General features: G+C 38.1%; 2 protein-coding genes across 2 annotated transcripts in view; both read right to left on the bottom strand.

The window, feature by feature from the left end:
- Positions 1–5,940, bottom strand: part of kiaa1191 (KIAA1191 ortholog) — a 27,284-nt gene extending 21,344 nt beyond the window's left edge. Inside the window, exon 1 of the mRNA XM_043703752.1 lies at positions 5,936–5,940. The gene's annotated coding sequence lies outside the window, so the exon portion shown is untranslated. The remainder of the gene's footprint in view (positions 1–5,935) is intronic.
- nop16 (NOP16 nucleolar protein homolog (yeast)) overlaps positions 1,752–19,722 on the bottom strand; it is a 22,987-nt gene continuing 5,016 nt past the window's right edge. Inside the window, exons 3-6 of the mRNA XM_043703753.1 lie at positions 19,202–19,310; positions 11,158–11,224; positions 5,804–5,910; positions 1,752–2,217 (exon numbers count right to left, since the gene is read on the bottom strand). Of these exons, the coding sequence (XP_043559688.1) occupies positions 2,077–2,217; positions 5,804–5,910; positions 11,158–11,224; positions 19,202–19,310 (424 nt within the window). The 3' untranslated portion in view covers positions 1,752–2,076. The remainder of the gene's footprint in view (positions 2,218–5,803; positions 5,911–11,157; positions 11,225–19,201; positions 19,311–19,722) is intronic.

Raw genomic sequence — 19,722 nt, 5'->3', positions numbered from 1 at the left:
GAGCTGCCAGAGGAACTGGTGGAGGCTAGTACAATTGCACCATTTAAGAGGCATTTGGATGGGTATATGAACAGGAAGGGTTTGGAGGCATATGGGCTGGGTGCTGGCAGGTGGGACTAGATTGGGTTGGGATATCTGTTTGGCATGGACGGGTTGGACCAAAGGGTCTGTTTCCATGCTGTCCATCTGACTCTATAGAAGATACTGCTGCCAAACTTGTAGATGACACTAAAATAGGTGAGAAAGTAAGCTGTATTGAAGAAATAAGAAATTTACAAAATGGATGTGTGAAGGTTAGGTGAAAAGGCTCATAATTTGGCAGATAGAGTTAAATGTGGGTAAGTGTGAGGTTATCCATTTTGGTTGGAAGAATAAAAATACAACTTGGCTAAGTGGAGAGAAATTGCAAAGAGCTTTGGTGTAAAGAGATCTAGGCACCCTCCTATAACTATCACATTGCTAGCATGCATGTGATAAAGGCAAATTGAATTTTGGCACTTATCACTGAAGGAAGAAAAAAAATGAAGTGTTGGTGCAAATATGCAATCATTAGTTTGATCGCACCTGGGGTAATGTGTACAATTTTGGTTCCCTTACTTGAAGAGGGGGTTATGGTTGTATTGGGGGCAGTTCAGAGGATATTCAATGGATTGATTCCAAAGATAAGGGATTTCTTATGAAGCAAGAATGAGCAGTATAGAATCTGCACTGACAAAAACAACAATTTATATCTTTCAGTACTCTGAGGTTTAGAACAAGAGGAGATCTATTTGAGATAGATAAAATGCTAAAGAGATTGACAAAGTATATGTAGAGAGAATGTTTCCTCTTATGGAACAAGTTAGAATAGTTTTAGGATAAAGGATAGCAGATTTAAGACAGATGAAAGAGAAATTACTTCTTGAAGGGTATGAATCTTTGGAATTCACTACCTCTCAGTGTAGTGCATGCTGGTGTATTGAGTAAATTTGAGGAGAGGCAGAGTTTTAGTTGGTAATGGTTTGAAGGGTTATGGATAGAAGGCAGGAAAGTAAAGTTCTTGCTGTGCTGAGATCTGAATTAATCCTACTGAGTGGTAGCGCAAGCTCGAGTGGCTGAATTGTTTATTCTTGCTCCTGGTCAAGTTCTTAAAGTATGCTTTTTTTTTCCCCACAACAGTATTTACAGCACAGGAACAATCCAGAGTATTCAGCAAATCCATGACAACCTCAGCACACATTCATTTCTCTATTTTCCCCCAAAATATTAAAAAAAATCAATTAATTACTTGTTGCTGAGTTCCACATTTTAATCATTGAGGTTTATTCCAAATTCCACATTAGATTTTATGATAAAAATGGCTCCTGTTTATGGCCCTTTCATAGTCTAAGTGGGTTGATAATCCATGGCTATTCTATCTGATCACTCCTCACCTTGTTGGGTGAAAAGAACCTCAGCCTTTTCAATCTCTTCTAGTGGATATAAATTGATCCTCAGTGGATCCTCCTACTAATTGAATTAATTATATTGGATCAAAGCTGATTTGATACTCTAGCTTTACAAAATTGATTGTAGACCATCCCTTAAACATCATCTAGTTTGAAGTTTGCAATTTGAGTGTTAATGGTAGACAAACCATAATGGAAATACATTTCAGCAACCCTTTGCCTGATCTTGACAGTTTACAATAATATTGAAATAAACTACAGATTAGAGGTAGTAGAGGTCACATGTGAAGGTTAAACCTTCTGCTAATGCCATGTAAAACTCAACAATGTTATAAAATATTTTATTATAGTTTTGTATACAATAGTATATCTGCAAATCAAAATACATTTATAAACCTCAAAGAATCAAACTTAAACACATACTTCAGTCCTTGAAGCAATCAATTGTAGATCTGTAATTTTACTGACAACTGATAGGCCACACCACTCACTTCTAGGAATAGAAATTAACAAATAGGTACTGACCCTCTGTTATATGAATAATTCATTTGCAAGTGGAATAGTATGCAAGAGTTGAATTACAGAAGAAATTCCTTTCAAGACGGTATTTGCAGAATACTACAGTCCAAATTTTTAAAAAGATGCCATCTCAAGATGTGTCCATCTTTAGCTGCAAAGAATCAACCAAAGCACTGTATTCATCTGGATACCAACGTTTATAACATTCAATTTTTCTCCTGATTTGCTTTGGTGTGTCCTGGTAATAATTGATCTCATCTCTCGCCATTGCCTAAAAGAGAAAAATGAAAAGCACATGATCAATGGCTTGAATTTTAAAGAAACGATCATTGTAAATCAGTAAAAAGAATACTTAACAATATAGATCAAAGATTAAGTGTCCAAACCATGATCTATTTGAATAGTACAGTACAAAAGGAGGCATTTTAGCACAAAGTCTACACTGTCAATAACAACTACCTACATCTTTCAAGCACTTGGCCTATAGCCTGGAATATTGTCACATTTCAACTGCTCAATGTTATGTGATTTCCTGCCGTAATTACCCCTCACAGGCAGTGTATTCCAGATTCCTGCCATCCTTTTTGTCATTTACATAAATGACTTGGATGCGAGCATAAAAAGGTACAGTTAGTAAGTCTGCAGATGACTCCAAAATTGGAGATGAAGTGGACAGCGAAGAGGGTTACCTCAGATTATAACAGGATCTGGACCAGATGGGCCAATAGGCTGAGAAGTGGCAGATGGAGTTTAGTTCTGATAAATGTGAGGTGCTGCATGTTGGGAAAGCAAATCTTAGCGGGCCTTATACACCCCCCACCCAAACCTCCTCCCACACTCCCTGTTTTTGACATCTCTACTTAGAGGAACAACAACTTTCTTTCCAGCCTGTCCATGCCCCTTATACATTAAATCCCTTTCAGCATCCCCTGCTCTAAAGAAAGTAACAAGCTTAACCAGCCTCTCTTCATAACTTAAAAGTGTTCCATCCCAGGCAACATCCTGGTTAATCTCCTCTGCATCCATCCTCTCCTTACAATAGTATGGTGACCAGAAATGCACTTCAGCTGTGGCCTAATAAAAGTTTTGTACAGCTCTGATATAATGTCCTTGATCTTATAATCTGTCATGACTGATAAAAGAAAAGTGTCCCAAATATCTTAACTATTTCGCTGTCTTCAAGGATCTGTGGACAAGCGCTTCACAATCCCTCTGTTCTTCTGAGCTTTCTAGTGTCCTGCCATTCAATGGAGTATACCCTTGTGTTGTTACTCCTTTCAAAATGCATCATTGTACACTTATCAGGGTTAAATTCCATTTGCCATTAATCTGCCCATCTAACCAATTCATCTTTATCCTCCTGTATCTCAAAGCTTACTTCCTCACTGTCAACTATGCAACTAATTTTCTGTGGTACACCACTGGACACTGGTCTTAAGTTAAACAAATAGACTTTGACTATCACTCTGTCTCTTATCACTAAGATAATTTTGGATCCAACTTGCCAAGTTAGTCTGGATCCCATGTGGTTTTATTTCACTTAGACTTTGATTTTGCTGAAATAAATAAAACTACATCAACTGAACTACCTGGTCACCTCCTTGAAAAATTCAATTTTTTTTTTAAAGGCATGTCATCTCTCTGATAAAAGCCATGCTGACTATCCCTGATCAAACCTCCCATGATAGATGGTATAATTTGAATTCAATAAAGAACAATCTGGAATAAAATGCTAACCTAAGGGTGATCACCACCACTATTGTTTGATGTAAAATCTGCTGTCCTTACCTGACCTGGCCCACATTTGACTCCATACCCACAGCAATTGTTTGATTCTTAACTCCCTGCTGAACAATAAATGCTAGCCTAGCCAGCAAACCCAGATCCCATGAATGAATTAAAATTGCTACAAGATCTGATCAAAAGCTAAGAATTCTATGGCAAGTATCTCCCCTCCATAGCACAAGACAGGAATGTGAAGGAATATTCTTCCTTTGCCTGGATAGGCGCAGTCCCACTAACACTGTTAAACGTTTAATAAAGAGCAGCCCACTTGATTGGATTGGAATCCATTTTCAACATTCATGCCCTTCAATACCAATGCATAGCAGCAGCAAAATGTACCATCTACAAGATGCACTGCAGAAACTTAGAGGTCTTTGGACCAGGTCCTCCAAACCTGTGGTCTCTACACAAAGATGGGATGATGCATTGGAACACCAACATCTGCAAGCTCCCCTTCAAGTCACACTTTATTCTGACTTGCAGCTATATGCCTGTTCCTCCACTGTCACTGGATCAAAATCTTGGAACTTCCTTCCTAACAGCATTGTGGGTTACCTACTCCCCAAGGACTGGAGCAGTTCAAGACACCAGCTCACCATCACCTGCTCCAGGGCAATTAGACAATAATTGTTGGCCTAGCCAGTAATGGTCTTTTGCCAAACCAAAACAAAATCATGATGAAAAATAATAAACTTGTGCATGAATAGTAATTAGATTAGATTACATTACAGTGTGGAAACAGGCCCTTCGGCCCAACAAGTCCACACCGACCCGCTGAAGCGCAACCCACCCATACCCCTACATTTACCCCTTACCTAACACTACGGGCAATTTAGCATAGCCAATTCACCTGACCTGCACATCTTTGGATTGTGGGAGGAAACCGGAGCACCCGGAGGAAACCCACACAGACACGGGGAGAACGTGCAAACTCCACACAGTCAGTCGCCTGAGGCGGGAATTGAACCCGGGTCTCCGGCGCTATGAGGCAGCAGTGCTAGCCACCGTGCCGCCCACAATGGATATTGAAGTTTCAAAAGTTATGGACAACTGCATCAAGGCATTATTTCAACGAGCTACACTACACTGCAGCACCCAAGAACTACAAAATGCGAACAGAAACTGCCGATTCCTCAGAAACAAATCCAAACAAGCAGACACAACACAACCAAAAACTACAGCCACATTACCCTACATGAAAAGCATACCAGAAATAACTTCCAAACTACTCAGACCCCTTGGCATCCGAATAGCCCACAAATCTACCAACTCACTTAAACAGCAACTAATGGATCCATTAGATCTACCAGCGCATCTAACGCCATTTACAAGATACCATGCAACAACTGTAAAAACACCACATCGGACAAACAAGTAGGAAACTTGCCACCAAGCTACATGAACACCAACAAGCTACCAAAAGACACGACCCATTATCACTAGTTTCTATACATACAGATAAAGGAGGACACTACTTTGATTGGGACAACACATATTCAAGGACAGGCGAAACAAAGACATGCATTAGAATTCTTAAAGGCATAGCATTCTAACCAGAACTCCATCAATAAACATATCGATTTAGATCCTATCTACTTTCCATCAGGATACAGAACAGGAAATAACATCACCTACCTTAAGAAACCAAGACCTATAAATAGAGAGCGGCGGGACATACCACCAGCACTTCACTGGAGACTCCCACTGATGTTACCTAGTATAGTGACGAAATGTCTGAAAACAAATCTTTTAGCTCAGTGAGCTCACTTGTCAACCTGAGCTACAAATCTTCTCATATTTTTATGAACAACTGTTTAATTTTCTACTTCTAGCATGGATTTTAGTTTTAGACTAATCTATATTTAATTTTTCTATTGAAAAATATCAGCTCCAATTTTAATTTAGTTTGTAAAACATGGGAACCGTTTTCTCTTATATGTGAAACACTGTATCCCACCACTTTGTCCGAGTCAATGAGTTATATTTAATATTTTGTGGTCAGGTTTGTATCCTGCGAACTCCACCTTTTTAAAGTGGAGTGGTGTTAAATTATTTTTATCGATATTTCATACCTTGTAATTGTCCTTGTAGTTCTCAATCATATACCGAGCATAATCAATTAATTCTCTGGAGAGGGTATTATTCTTTACTTCTGGGATGTTTGCTTCTGCTTCAAGCTCTATAATGGGGAAAGGTTTAGAAACTGTTTATATTTTACTTTGCAAAATTTCAAATTCACAAAATTAAGCAAGACCATTTAATATATTGCCATATGTGCATGTTTGAACATCACTTTTGTTGTTACCTAGACTATTTGAATTAATTAAACATTCCATCACTTAAAAATATGTTCTTACATCTTTTAGTTATATCCTCTAGTTTATATTTAAAAGGTTCCTAACCTCTCTGATGAAATGATCAACATTGCTAAAGTAAAGAAATACAGAAAAAAGTGTAGATAGTGTTCTGGGTAATGACCATCTCCAAGATGGCGGACAGGAAAATAAATTGCGGCTGTAAGAGCTGCTTCTTTTTTTGGTTATTTTAGGTGTTGGAGGTGATTTCCTCGAATTCCAGGACCAGCAATTACTGTTTTATATGCTGTTGTATTATTTTGGAACTTTGGGGGAAAAGATCAAAACAATGGCACTTTAAAAAAGGAGGAAGATAGACAGACCACATGGTCAGAGAAATAAACCTATGCAGTGAATTTGCATAGTTACTCCCTTTGCTGTTTTGAGTTCAAGTATCTCTGGACATTGGACTGCGTCTAGGAAAAGTTAACAAACAGTAAAATTCACGACTTGGAGATGCCGGTGTTGGACTGGGGTGTACAAAGTTAAAATCACACAACACCAGGTTATAGTCCAACAGGTTTAATTGGAAGCACTAGCTTTCACCTGATGAAGGAGCAGCGCTCTGAAAGCCAGTGTTTCCAATTAAACCTGTTGGACTATAACCTGATGGTTGTGAGATTTTTAGCTTAGTAAAATTCACAGCTGACCTTGGAGGAATCTGCGTGGGAGAGCACACAGCACAGGAGCTGGTAAGTGTAACCTTGCTGTAAATGTACAAGAGGGAGTAGAGTGGTCCTTTCTTGACTATGTTTTATTAAGATCTGTCTCTTCAGTAAATTTTAGAAATATAAACCATAAGTACTAAGTTAGCCTGGATTACTTTTTTTTCAGAGCATTAAGATGCTGCTATTTTCTGGGTTTGTAGATTGAGAAGGAGGAAAGATGTCCTTTAGTAAAACCAAGTGCTCTTCCTGTTGGATATGCAAGTTTAAGGAGTGTTTTCATGTTACTGATTATTATGTCTGCAGGAAGTGTCTTTAATTATGAATCCAATCAGATCGTATGGATCAATTGGAGTGGAGGTTAGAAGCAATAAGGAATTTATAAGACCTAAGGGGTGCGATGGATTGCAGTTTTAGGAAGAGAAAAGCTGCAGATACAGTCAAGTAGATGGGAGATAATGAGGAATGTTATGAAGTTGAAAGCATGAATTGTACCTATAAGACAGAGAGAATGCTGTTCTGAAGTGAGAGATTATAAACACCTGTGAGATGACTAGAGTTTACTGGAAAATTGAAATTATGTAACATTTGTCTGTGAAAGGGATACCTGAGTTTTGGTTGCTGTTTTGACAATAATTTGACCAATCAAGCTTAAATTATGCCCCAGGGTACTAAAACCCAATTGAATTTTGCCAACATCAAACCATCGTGACGATCTGATATTGAGGTTTTAAAATGCTGACATTTTGAAAATTGGATAGAGAGCAAATGCCATCGAGACAGAAAAGCCTGGAGATCTAATATCTTGCTCTCCAAGAAATTATGAAAACACTCTCTACCAAAGGTACCTTTTCATTTGAAACATACTTGCAGTAAAAAGCACGAAGACAACCCAGGGAGATCTTCAGCTGGAAGAAAGACACAGAAGATGACAGCTGAATAAAGTTGATGTAATTTTACTAAGTGTCTCATTGGAACAGTATATTGTTATACATTTGGAGGTAGATTAGAAGCAGTTAAGAGAAAGGGGGCTTAGAATTGTGAATAGCTGTTTAATGTTAGAGATTACGAGGCGAGGAGAACTTTCTAGGTGTTTGGTTTCACGTAATAGAGGGATTCACCTCCATGTCATAACAGGAAAGAGATTAATCATCGACTGGCACAGTTGGGAAAACGAGCAGGTCATACAGTCAGGGCTATCAGAAACAAAGCAGAGAACAAGGTAGGACTGGCTGTGAAGAGTTTGCACATTCTCCCCTGTCTGCGTGGGTTTCCTCTAGGTGCTCCGGTTTCCTCCCACAGTCCAACGATGTGCAGGTTAGGTGGATTCGCCATGCTAAAAAATGGTTCATAGTGTTCAGGAGTGTGTAGGTTAGGTGCATTTCTCAGCAAAAAATGCAGAGTAGTAGGAGAATAGGTTTGGGTGGGTTACTCTTCAGAGTGTCAGTGTGGACTTGTTGGGCCAAATGGCCTGTTTCCAGACTGTTGTAATTCTTTTAAAATAAGAAACTGCATTTATTTCAATGCCAGAGACCTCACAGGGAAGGCAGATAAACTCAGCGCATGGTTAGGAACATGGGACTGGGATACGATCGCAATTACAGAGACGTGTCTCAACCACGGACGGACAGGACTGGCAGCATTAGGTTCCAGGATAAAAATGCAATAGGAAGAACAGAAAGTGGGAGCGAAAGAGGAGGGGAATGACATTTTTGATAAGGGATAGCATTATGGCTGTATTTAGGGAAGATATTCCTGGGAATATATCCAGGGAAGTTGTTTGGGTGAAACTGAAAAATAAGAAAGGGATGATCACCTTATTGGGATTGTATTATAGACCCCCTAATAGTCAGCAGGAAATTGAGATCTCCTTACAAATTTGTTTCTCAATTATCTGTAAGAATAATCGGATGGCGACGTAAGAGATGTTATCTTTCCAAACATCGACTGGGATTGGTATGGTATTACGGGTTTAGACGGAGGGGAACTTGTTAAGTGTGTGCAAGAAAATTTTCTGATTCATTTTATGGATGTACTTACCAGGGAAAGGTGCAAAACTTGATTTACTCATGGGAAATAAGGCAGGGCAGGTGACGGAGATGTCAGTGGGGGGAGTTACTTAGGGGCCAGCGACTATAATTCTGTTAGTTTTAAAATAGTGATGGAAAAGGATAGACCGGATCTAAAAGTTGAAGTTCCAAATTGGAGGAAGGTCAATTTTGACAGTATTAGGCAAGAACTTTTAAAAGTTGATTGCAGGTAGATGTTTGCAGGCAAAGGGACAGCTGGAAAATGGGAAGCCTTCAAAAATGAGATAACAAAAGTCCAAAGACAATATATTCCCATTAAGGTAATTTGGTTAAGAAAAAGAAGGAAACATATGTCAGATGTAGACAGCAGAGATTGAGTGAATCCTTCGTGTATAAAGGCAACAGGAGTATACTTAAGAGGGAAATCAGGAGGGCAAAAGGGGACAGGAGATAGCTTTCGCAAATAGAGTTAAGGAGAATCCAAATGTTTTTACAAAGGACAAAAGGGTAAACTAGGGAGAGAACAGGGACCCTCAAAGATCAGCAAGGCAGCCTCTGTGTGGAACCAAAGGAGATGGGGGAGATACTAAATGAGTACTTTGCATCAGTGTTTACTGTGGAGAAGGACGTGGAAGACGTAAAATGTGGAGAAATAGATGGTGACATTTTGAAAAATATCCATAATACAGAGGTGGTGGTTCTGGATGTCGTAAATTGCATATAGGTGGTAAACCTCAGGGCCTGATCAGGTGTACCCTAGAATTCTGTGGGAAGCTAGGGCAGTGATTGTTGGCCTTTTGCTGAGATATGTGTATCATCGATAATCACAGATGAGGTGCCAGAAGACTGGAGGTTGTCTAACGTGTTGCCGCAATTTAAGAAAAGTGGTAAGAAAAAGTCAGGGAACTATAAACCGGTGAGCCTGACAATGGTGATGTAAAAGTTGTTGGAGGGAATCCTGAGGGACAGGATTTACGTGTACTTGGAAAGGCAGAGACTGTTTAGGGATAGTCAACATGGCTTTGTGTGTTGGAAATCATGTCTCAAACTTGATTTGAGTTTTTTGAAGAAATAATGAAGAGGATTGATGCTGGCAGAGCAGTGAAAGTGATCTATAGGGACTTCAAAGTTAAAAATTACATAACACCAAGTTATAGTCCAACAGATTTACTTGGAAGCACTAGTTTTCAGAGTGCTGCTCCTTCAGCAGGTGGTTGTCATAGGGACTTCAGTAAGGCATTTGACAAGGTTCCTCATGGTAGACTGGTTAGCAAGGTTAGATTTTTATGGAATACAGGGAGAACTAGCTCAAACGTCAAAGACAAAGGGAGGTGGTGGAGGGTTGCTTTTCAGATTGGAACCCTGTGACCAGTGGTGTGCCACAAGGATCGGTGCTGAGTCCACTGCTTTTCATCATTTATGTAAATTATTTGAATGTGAACAAAGGGGCTATAGTTAGTAAGTTTGCAGATGACACCAACTTTGGAGGTGTAGTGGACAGCGAAGAAGATTACCTCAGAGTGGGCCAATGACTGAGGAGCGGCACATGGAATTTAATTTAGATAAGTGTGAGGTGCTGCATTTTGGAGAGGCAAATCAGAGCTAGACTTATATACTTAATGGTAAGGTCCTGGGGAGTATTGCTAAACAAAGAGACCCTAGAGTACAGGTTCATAGTTCCTTGAAAGTGGAGTTGCAGATAGATAGGATAGTGAAGTATGGTGTACTTTCCTTTATTGGTCAGAACATGTTTTGGAGTTAGGAGGTCATGTTGCAGCTGTACAGGACATTGGTTAGGCCACTTTTGGAATATTGTGTGCAATTCTGGTCTCCCTCCATCATCAGAAAAATGTTGTGAAACTTGAAAGGGTTCAGAAAAGACTTACAAGCATGTTGCCAGGGTAGACGGTTTGAGCTATACCGGAGGCTGTTTTCCCTGCAGCGTCAGAGGTTGAGGGGTGACCTTATAAAGATTTTACAAAATCGTGATGGGCATGATCAGGTAAATAGACAAGGTCTTTTCCCTGGGGTGGGGGAGTCTAGAAGTAGAGAGGGTGTTGGTTTTGGGAGAGAGGGAAAAAATTTAAAAGGGACCCAAGGGGCAACGTTTTCCACACAGAGGGTGGTGCATGTATGGAATGAGCTGCCAGAGGGAATGGTGGATGCTGGTAAAATTACAACATTTAAAAGGCATCTGGATGGGAAAATGAATAGGAAGGGTTTACACAGATATGGGCCAATTGCTGGTAAATGGGACTAGTTTAGATTTGGATAGTTGGTCAGCATGGATGAGTTGGACTGAAGGGTATGTTTCACATCTCTGACTCTATATGTTAGTACTAATAAGAATATCTAAAATGAAAAATTAGATACAAACCATTGATAACATATGGCTTAATAACAACTGGCTTCGCATTTATTGAGGCAGTTTCCATTTTATGTTGCTGTAAAACAAATTAAACAGAGGCAACTAAGAATAATTTGTACACTTTGTCATTATAATGCAGATTCACAAACTAGACAAACTAGTACTTGTAAGCACAAGATTTCAAATTATTGGGAACAAGTTAAACAATATTAATATAGGTGAAAGTCACAGCTAATTTGCAGACAAAAATATCCACAAAAAGGAATGACATGAATGACTAGTTACTTGTTTTGGATAATGTTTGCTCATTTAAAACTTTTGGATCAGTCAAAGGAATTCTCAGGTTTCTTGAACAGTCACCTGAACTGGAGGTGGAGGCCTGATTTGAAGTCTTACTGGCAGACCAACATTTCTTACAAACAAGCAATTCCTCGACAACAGGAAAAGCAGACTGAAGTTTTACTTCAGTACTTGCAATCAATCCAGAGGCAGGTGCATTTGCAATTAAACCAAGTCAACATTAACAGTGGATCACATTTTAAAAAATCAAAAAGCAAGTCTGTCTAGCTGCACCTAGAATGACATTTCCTCAGAACTACATTAAAGACAAGATTTTTAATAAGACTTATTGATAAATTTTCAGCACTCATAACATGTACAAGCCCGTTAAAGCCACAGTCCAGTTTCAGACAACCAATACTCCACACCGATTTGGAGAAAGATCATAAATAAAGGGATTGGCAAAGGAAGAGAACAAATCTTCCATGTGCACGGATATGAACTAGCTTGGGGAATTTTAAAAAATGTTTAATTATCCACAAATCTGTTTACTTGGGACGGGATATCATTAGAAGCAGTTATTTTTTTAAAAAAATAAAGTGACTCATGAACCAACCAACAATCACTGAAGCCCATGGAAAGTAGTATATTTACATTACCTTTAAGTAGAGCTGGTATAACTGTCCTCATGAAGCGGAGAAACTGGTTAAAGAAAGTGTTCTCATTTTGCAATACATTCAACAATATGGCTGAGTTGTTGGGAGTACAAATGAGAGAAACTAGCTTAATCATCTACCTATCATCTTTTAGGAGAAACCAAAGCTAGACTTTTCCCCTCAAAATGCTGAGAAGATAGCTTCAAAGAAATAAAAACTGAAGATCGGGCCTACCACTGTTTAATGTCTGATCTACATTTCCCTAGCTGCTTTCATACCAACATCATAAATTTATTCAACATAAAATGTTCACAGCAGAAAGGCCTAGATCCCCCGTGAACCTGCTGCCTCTTTACCTGTATTACAGCCATTTCACTGGGTTACCAAGGAAAAATAGTATTTAGTTTGAGGAAAGTGTAATAACTGACCTTAAGTACTTCCATTACATCTTCAACAAACAGCTACCAAAGCCTGGACTAGGCTGATCTTCAACCTTTTACTGCCCCTTTAAAACAGGTCTCTCACAATCTCCTCTAGTTTTGCAGCGGTATTCCCATTTTATACCCAGCCTTTATGCAATGGCAATTGTAAATGACCGTTGTCCCAGAGGACCAAAATTGGTTTCTTTAGAGAGAAGATAACTGTTGGTGAGTTTAGCCTCAGTCACCGTGCCTCTGACAAGGGAAGAGGTTGAGTAGGTAAAGCCTCTTCGTGATATCGGACAGAACAAAAATTAATCCTGCATTGTTGGTGTCATTCTGCATTGTGAATTAGCCAATCCCCTACGTGTCAGGCATTCAAAAATTAGCAACATAAGCATGAGACTGAGCTCAGAAGATTTTCTTCATTTTAGGGACAAGTAATAAATCACTATGTAGATTACGCAGTCAGGACATCATGAAGTGATGTCCACATTTTATGATTACTACAAAGATTTCAGGAGTATTTCAGTGAATAACTAAGTCAGAGAAGATAGCAAGAGCTTGTTCACATGTATAAAAAGGTAGAGAGACAGGCCAAAGTAGACACATGCCTCTTACAGAATGAGTCTGAGGAAACAATAATGGGAGAACCAGGAAATGGTAGAAGACTTAAATTAGCATTTTGCATCAATCTTCACAGTAGAAGATGCTAATAGCACTCCAAAATTAATGAAATAATCAAGAGGTAAAAAGGGGGAAGAAAAATAAATACAATAACTATCATCAGAGCAATGGTACAATGAAAACTAAATCAGGCTAAAGATCAATACGTCCTCCGAGCATTGTCGGATATTCAAAGAAGTAGTTACTGAAATACTGTATCACTGGCAGTAGTCTTCCAAAAACCCTTATATTCTGGAAAAGTCCCAGAGGATTGGAAAACTGCTAATGCAATACCTTTACAGAGTAACCTCAATTATCTGAATATCAGACTATTCGAAGAGGATTTCAAGGTCCCGTAAAAATGTTACATCAAAGAGGTAAGTGTATTTAATTTAACTGTACTTAAGAATATGTGAAAACACTGGCAAAAACAAAGAAACACAAGCAGCTCAAGCATCAGCGACCGAATACCTTTTAAGTAAGGGTTGTTACACGGCCCTTTGCAAAAGTAAGTGTTCCCGGCACTTTACCGGGCCGTTCATTTAAGAGAACGTAAACACATGCACGAGGCAGGGCTTCCGCCTTTCTATCGCAAGACTGAGTTCCTGGAAACTGATACCGTAAATGGTCTTGCCATCGTAGAGGCTGTTCGGGACCTTGTTTAATGCTGAGAATTCATTGTAAGGGTTTAGTTCTTCTCATTTTAACCTGTAATTTGCAGACTGCCAAAATTAGTTTATTTAAATGGCAAACTAGTTAAAAATATAGATTTAAACAAATTCTCTGGTAGAGCACTGCATTAGATCAGTATGGCTTCTCCTAAGATAAAATAGATTATCCGAATAATCAATTATCCGAAAAAAATAGTGCCCGCCCATCTCATTCGGATAATCAAGGTTCCTCTGTATTTATAAAGAGAAAGGGTTTAAAAAATTACTTATATCAATTAGCTTTGAGCCCTCACTGATTTTACATTATTTTAATTTTATTCTTTTGTCAATCTGGGTTTGGAGCTGTGAACTGTAAGCTGCCAGATAAAAATGACTGTGTGTAACAACTTGTGTTAAGAGAAAAACAGACCAGAGAAGCTAATTTCAGATTAATTTCTGATCAAAAGGTTCTGCTGATTCTTGGTCACTGGGGAAGAATTTTGATAGTGGATAAGAGTGTTAAAGGCTGGGAATACTTACAATACTCTCAGATAAATTATTCTCTTAGAAGAATTTAGAATTTTGTTACCTTTCATAATCAGAACTCATGTAGAAGACCAAAGAGTAGCAACGACAAGACAAGCAGGTATAATGTCTGGAGATTATGAACTGATTCATGAAATTTTTTTCTGACATCCCCCACAAATTTGATAAGAATAAAAAGTGGGAGAAAGTGAAGGGAAGGCAGGTAGCCAGGATAGAGAATGAACAGAGGGAATACCCAAGATCTCCTTTTCAAATTAAGAAGGAAATTGCTGAGGTGGAGGTGATATTCAGAAGTTTAAATGTTTTTATTGTAATAAGTTGAGCTATGTGTATTCAGAATTTTGGAAATTGTGAAGAGGGACTTAAAGAAGTTAGTAAAATGAGAAGGGTCAAGAGAACACGAAAAGAGAACACCACAGACCAGGCTGTAGCTAGAACTATAAATGAAAAGACCAGAGGTGAATTCAGTTATTCATAAAGAAACGTGTAAGGTAGATAAGAGGTATGCAGGATTTTTGTTGAAAGAAAAGGCGACTCCTTTTTCTTCGGGTGTGGTAGCTAAACCTATAACCATACTAAGAGATATAGGGGGCAACACAATTAATTTTATTAGAGAAAGACATGGTTTTCCCTTCACATAGTTCAATGGGAACTAAGTTAAAGAGATTGGTGGAAAATATATTCCAGTTCCATTATATAAAATTTCAACTGGAATGTAATTTGTTATCTGAAGAAGCAGTTCTTGGAGTAGTAAAAGAATTCCTTCTGGGTAATGATTTGGCAGGACTATGGGTAGTAGCTTCATTCATAATTACAGAATATCCAAAGGAGGTACAAGAACCAGAACAATTGCAGGAACAGGTTCCTGATATCTTACTTTCACGTGTAGTAACCAGGGCAATGGTTAAAGAAATTCTGTGAATAAGGGTTGATGTGACACCATAAGCAAGTAAAAGGATAGCTGAAACCTTCCTAAAAAGTGAAGATAAACCAGATGGAGTGTTTGGTATGATGTCTCTAATTACAGCACAAAAAACAGATCCTCAATTATATAATTAACAGTCAGGCTCGACTAAGGTAGAAGGTGAAGAGGTTCCTATCTTAAGGATAAAGTGCTAATGAAGAAGTAGAGCTGCACTCACAGATGAGGAATGGTTGATTGTGCATCAGATAGTGGTATCACCTAGCTATTGTAGAGAAAATAAGAATGTACAGTTGTGTCAAGTACTGAAATGTTGGAGAGGCGGATGTAAAGCAAGATTGTCAGCCAAGGAGAAAAAGGCAATTACAAACTTCCTACTAATAGATTACCAAGTTTGGAAACATTAGAGAATTTAATCACTGTATTTTCATATCTGGAGAAAGACAGAGCGACATAGTGAGGTTGCTCAGAAAATATAATTATGTGTGCTAAAAATATACTTGGATGTACCACATTTACTGAACTTAACATTAATGGAGGTAATTCATACACAATAAAACAAAACCCATATCAGTTAAAGACAGAAAAACCCAAAAAAAGTTAGAGGAAATTAATACATGGTGGAGAATCAATTGATTGAACCAAGCCAGACTAGTTGAAGTTCTCCTGTAACACTGATTTCTAAACCAGAAGGTTCAATGACATTGTATGTAAACTGCAAGAAAGTGAGTGCAGTCACAAAGATGGTTTCATACCCTATTCGCAGACTAGAAGATTGCATTGATAGGGTTTGTATTCCACCATCCTTATGTAAAATTGATTTGTTAAAAGGATAATGGTAAGTACTGTTGGAGACAGCTAATAAAATGACCGCATTTGTCACACCTAGGGATTGCACAATGTCAGATTATGCCATTTGTATTTAAGAATGCCCCAGCCAGATTTCAAAAATTATGGAAGCTTGTTGTGGATGAAGTACTTCATTGTGCAGTTTACTTGGATGACATCATAGTATGTAATACCACATGGAAGGAACATATGGAATGGTTAGAAAACTTGTTTACACAATTACAGTTAGCAGGGACGGTGTTAAATCTCGCAAAAAGTGAATTTGTAAAAGCCAAGGTGACATACTTAAGACACGTTGTAGATCAAAGGCAGGTGTCACCCAAAACAGCAAAAATAAAATCTTTAATTGACTTTCCCACCACTAAAATAAAAGTGAAGATTATAAGGTTCTTGGGAATGTGCAGATTTTATCAAAATCCATACTGAATTTTAGTACAATAGCTAAACCTTTGACTAATTTGCTTTAAAAACAAATGTAAGATCTTATGGTCTACAGAACACCAGAAAGTTTTGAAAAGCTAAAACCAATTTAAAGAGTGAACCTGTGTTAACTGTACCTGATTCTGACAAATAATTTAATTTTAGCAGCAGATGCTAGCCATTTAGGAATGAAGCATTTCTCTTCCAGGTTGGAATGGACAAGCCCACAGATTATTTTTCAAAAAAAAAAATTGAACCAATTTTGGAGGTGGCATTCTAAAGGAAGCACTGACTGTGATAATAGCTCTTTAAATACTGATGTTTACATTCTACATGGCAACTTCGAAACTGTGGTGTTTATAATTGACTTTTATTGATAAATTTAAAAATTATAAAATGTAAGACTCCAGGATTGTTCAGCTGGAGTTCATATATGCAGCCTTTTAATATACAATCTATATGTATTTCTAGGAAAGAAAATGCAACTGCTGATGCCATATCCTGAATAGAAACTATTGTAAATTTGAGGGTTTGATGAAGGAAGTTGAATAGCAATTAAGATTCTGATGGGAGGAAGACTAGGCGTTGTGTGTTTTGTTTGATATTTAAATGTTATTGACCTTTAGGGTGTAGGTTTGCCAGCTGAGCTGTAGGTTTGATAATCAGACTTTTCATTACCTGGCTAGGTAACATCATCAGTGGTGACCTCCAAGTGAAGCAAAGCTGTTGTCTCCTGCTTTCTACTTATGTTTGTCCTGGATGGGGTTCCTGGGGTTTGTGGTGATGTCATTTCCTAGATCTAGATCTAGGTGTTTTTTATGGCGTTGTGGTTGGAGTGCCAGGCCTCTAGGAATTCTCTGGCATGTCTTTGCTTAGCCTGTCCCAGGATAGATGTGTTGTCCCAGTCGAAATGGTGTTTTTTTTTCATCCGTGTGTAGTGTTATTGACCTAGTCATGGAATTCCTTTATTTTCCAAAAAACAATGCATGGATTGAGCGTGGAGGTATGTTAGAGCCCTCGTTGATTTTTCATTTATTTTGTTTTATTCTTTTATCAATTTTGGTTTGGAGCTGAGAACTGAGGATTGTTGGTAACAGCTTGTGTTAAAAAGAAAGTAGGCTAAGCAAGCTTTTGTTTGAGAGGCCAGGCTTGCAAATTATTTTCAGATTGATTCCTGATAAAAGATTCTGCAGGCACCATCGCCAGGGAACAATATTATGTTTAAATAGATAGCAGAGTGTGGCTCGTAATGAGGTCAGTACATTTGGTTCTAGAAAAGATCTCACTGTGATAGAGATGGTAGATGTTCAATGCAAGGTTTGTTCAATGTTAATGAGGAAGTCTTGGAGGAGTCTGTCAGCCTGTCAGGGAGTGGTCAGAGTTTGAATTGGGCTTTGGACTTCTGGGTTTTGTAACTTCAGGGAAAAGAAATCTACAGCAATGAGATTCGATAGCACCCTGCTTAAATTCTCATTAGCAGCTTTTGGAAGCAAAGAGAGTAGAAAATTAAGTTTCAAGTACTGTATTATATTTATTTGAATAAACTGTAAAAGGTGACCCTGATCTACATCTTCAGAAAAATAAACAAGAAACCATCATCAGTACCTATGGAACAATGCATAGCGAAAACCATTTAAGTAATCTTGGCAGTCTTGTTATTTTCTTTTATTTTATCCCGTAACTGTTATTGTTTGACTGTCCATTTTAAGCACCATTCACACAAAAGATAAAAGGTTTTTGGACTTTAGCTTAGACAAATTAGATTACTTTGTTGTTTAATTTTACTAAAGTTACTATATTGTTAATAAATTGCTAAGTCTTTTGTTTAATACAAACCAGTGTCTGGTGTTGTTTATTTGCAAAGTATCAAATAGGTTATTTAAATAAGGCTGATTAGGAATCGGGCGACGTCAATTCTGAGGATATGTGAAAGTTCTAATTTTACCGTGTTACAAATATAGAGGTAGAAAGACTGGTGTGGTTTAGCTGTCTGTCTCCATGTCATAATGAAAAGATGTAATAGCAGAGCAATTAGAAATACGTTGTATTATCAAGCAGTGTCAGAATGCCTTCACAAAAAAGAAATCATGTTTGACGAATTAAAAGTTCTTTGCGATGGTAATAAGCAAGATAGATAAAGGACAGTCACTGAATATAATAAATTTGGATTTCCAGAAGGTATTTGATGAAGTTTCACCTTAGGTTACTTAATTAGATAAGAGCCCATGGTATTAGAGGTAGTATATCAGCATGGATAGAGGACTGTCTAACGAATAACAGACAGAGTTGGCATGAGGGGCATTTTCAGCGGTAATCCTTCTGGCAACTTGTAACTAGCTAAGTGGCCATACTTATTTACAATATATATTAATGACTTGGTTAAAGAAAGTGAACGTGTTATTGCCAAGTTTGCAGATAACACAGAAATAGGCGAGAAGGCAAGTGCCTAGGATGACAAGAGTCTGCAGAGGGATAGATACTATATTCATAAATACACGTAATAATAAATTGCTATATTAGACAGATTAAGCAACTGGGGTAGATATTTAGCAGAGCAGATATGAAAACAAAATTTGGCCATTCAGGCTATTATATTTCATGGTCTTATTGTCCTTAGTTTTTAAGCAAAATCACAGTTGTACACACCTTGTTCTTCTTAATGGGAATGGCACGGTTTGGGTCGGATGCTATACCCATGTCAGCCATATTCTGAGCAACTGATCTCTTGTTGTCCCATGCTTTTCTTATCAGTGCACTTAAAAAGAAAACTTGAATTAAACACTTTCTTCAGTTATTAAACAGATACATTTGTATAACTTGTCACAAAAAAATGCTATCTAGGGCATTCCAACAATAATTTTGTGACTATTGCAAATTAACATCACAACAGGGTAACCTACAATATTTCTAAGAGTGAACAATATTTCATTAATCTTGGCAGGAAAGTACAGCACCAGAAAGTACAGACGTTTATATGGCCAGTTACAGGAGCAAATTAACTTCATGCTCAACTATCTAATCATTTCTTTCCTTACAATATCTGCCCCACAACATCTGTCTTTAACTGAGCTATACAAGATGCTAAAGGTGATTGCTGAAAATGTGTTGCTGGAAAAGCGCAGCAGGTCAGGCAGCATCCAGGGAACAGGAGAATCGACGTTTGGGGC

Source organism: Chiloscyllium plagiosum, chromosome 14 (genome assembly GCF_004010195.1).
Source record: "Chiloscyllium plagiosum isolate BGI_BamShark_2017 chromosome 14, ASM401019v2, whole genome shotgun sequence".
Taxonomy (NCBI): Eukaryota; Metazoa; Chordata; class Chondrichthyes; order Orectolobiformes; family Hemiscylliidae; genus Chiloscyllium; species Chiloscyllium plagiosum.
The sequence above is the reverse complement of the archived record's forward strand: the minus strand, read 5'-3'. Positions and strand labels throughout refer to the sequence as shown.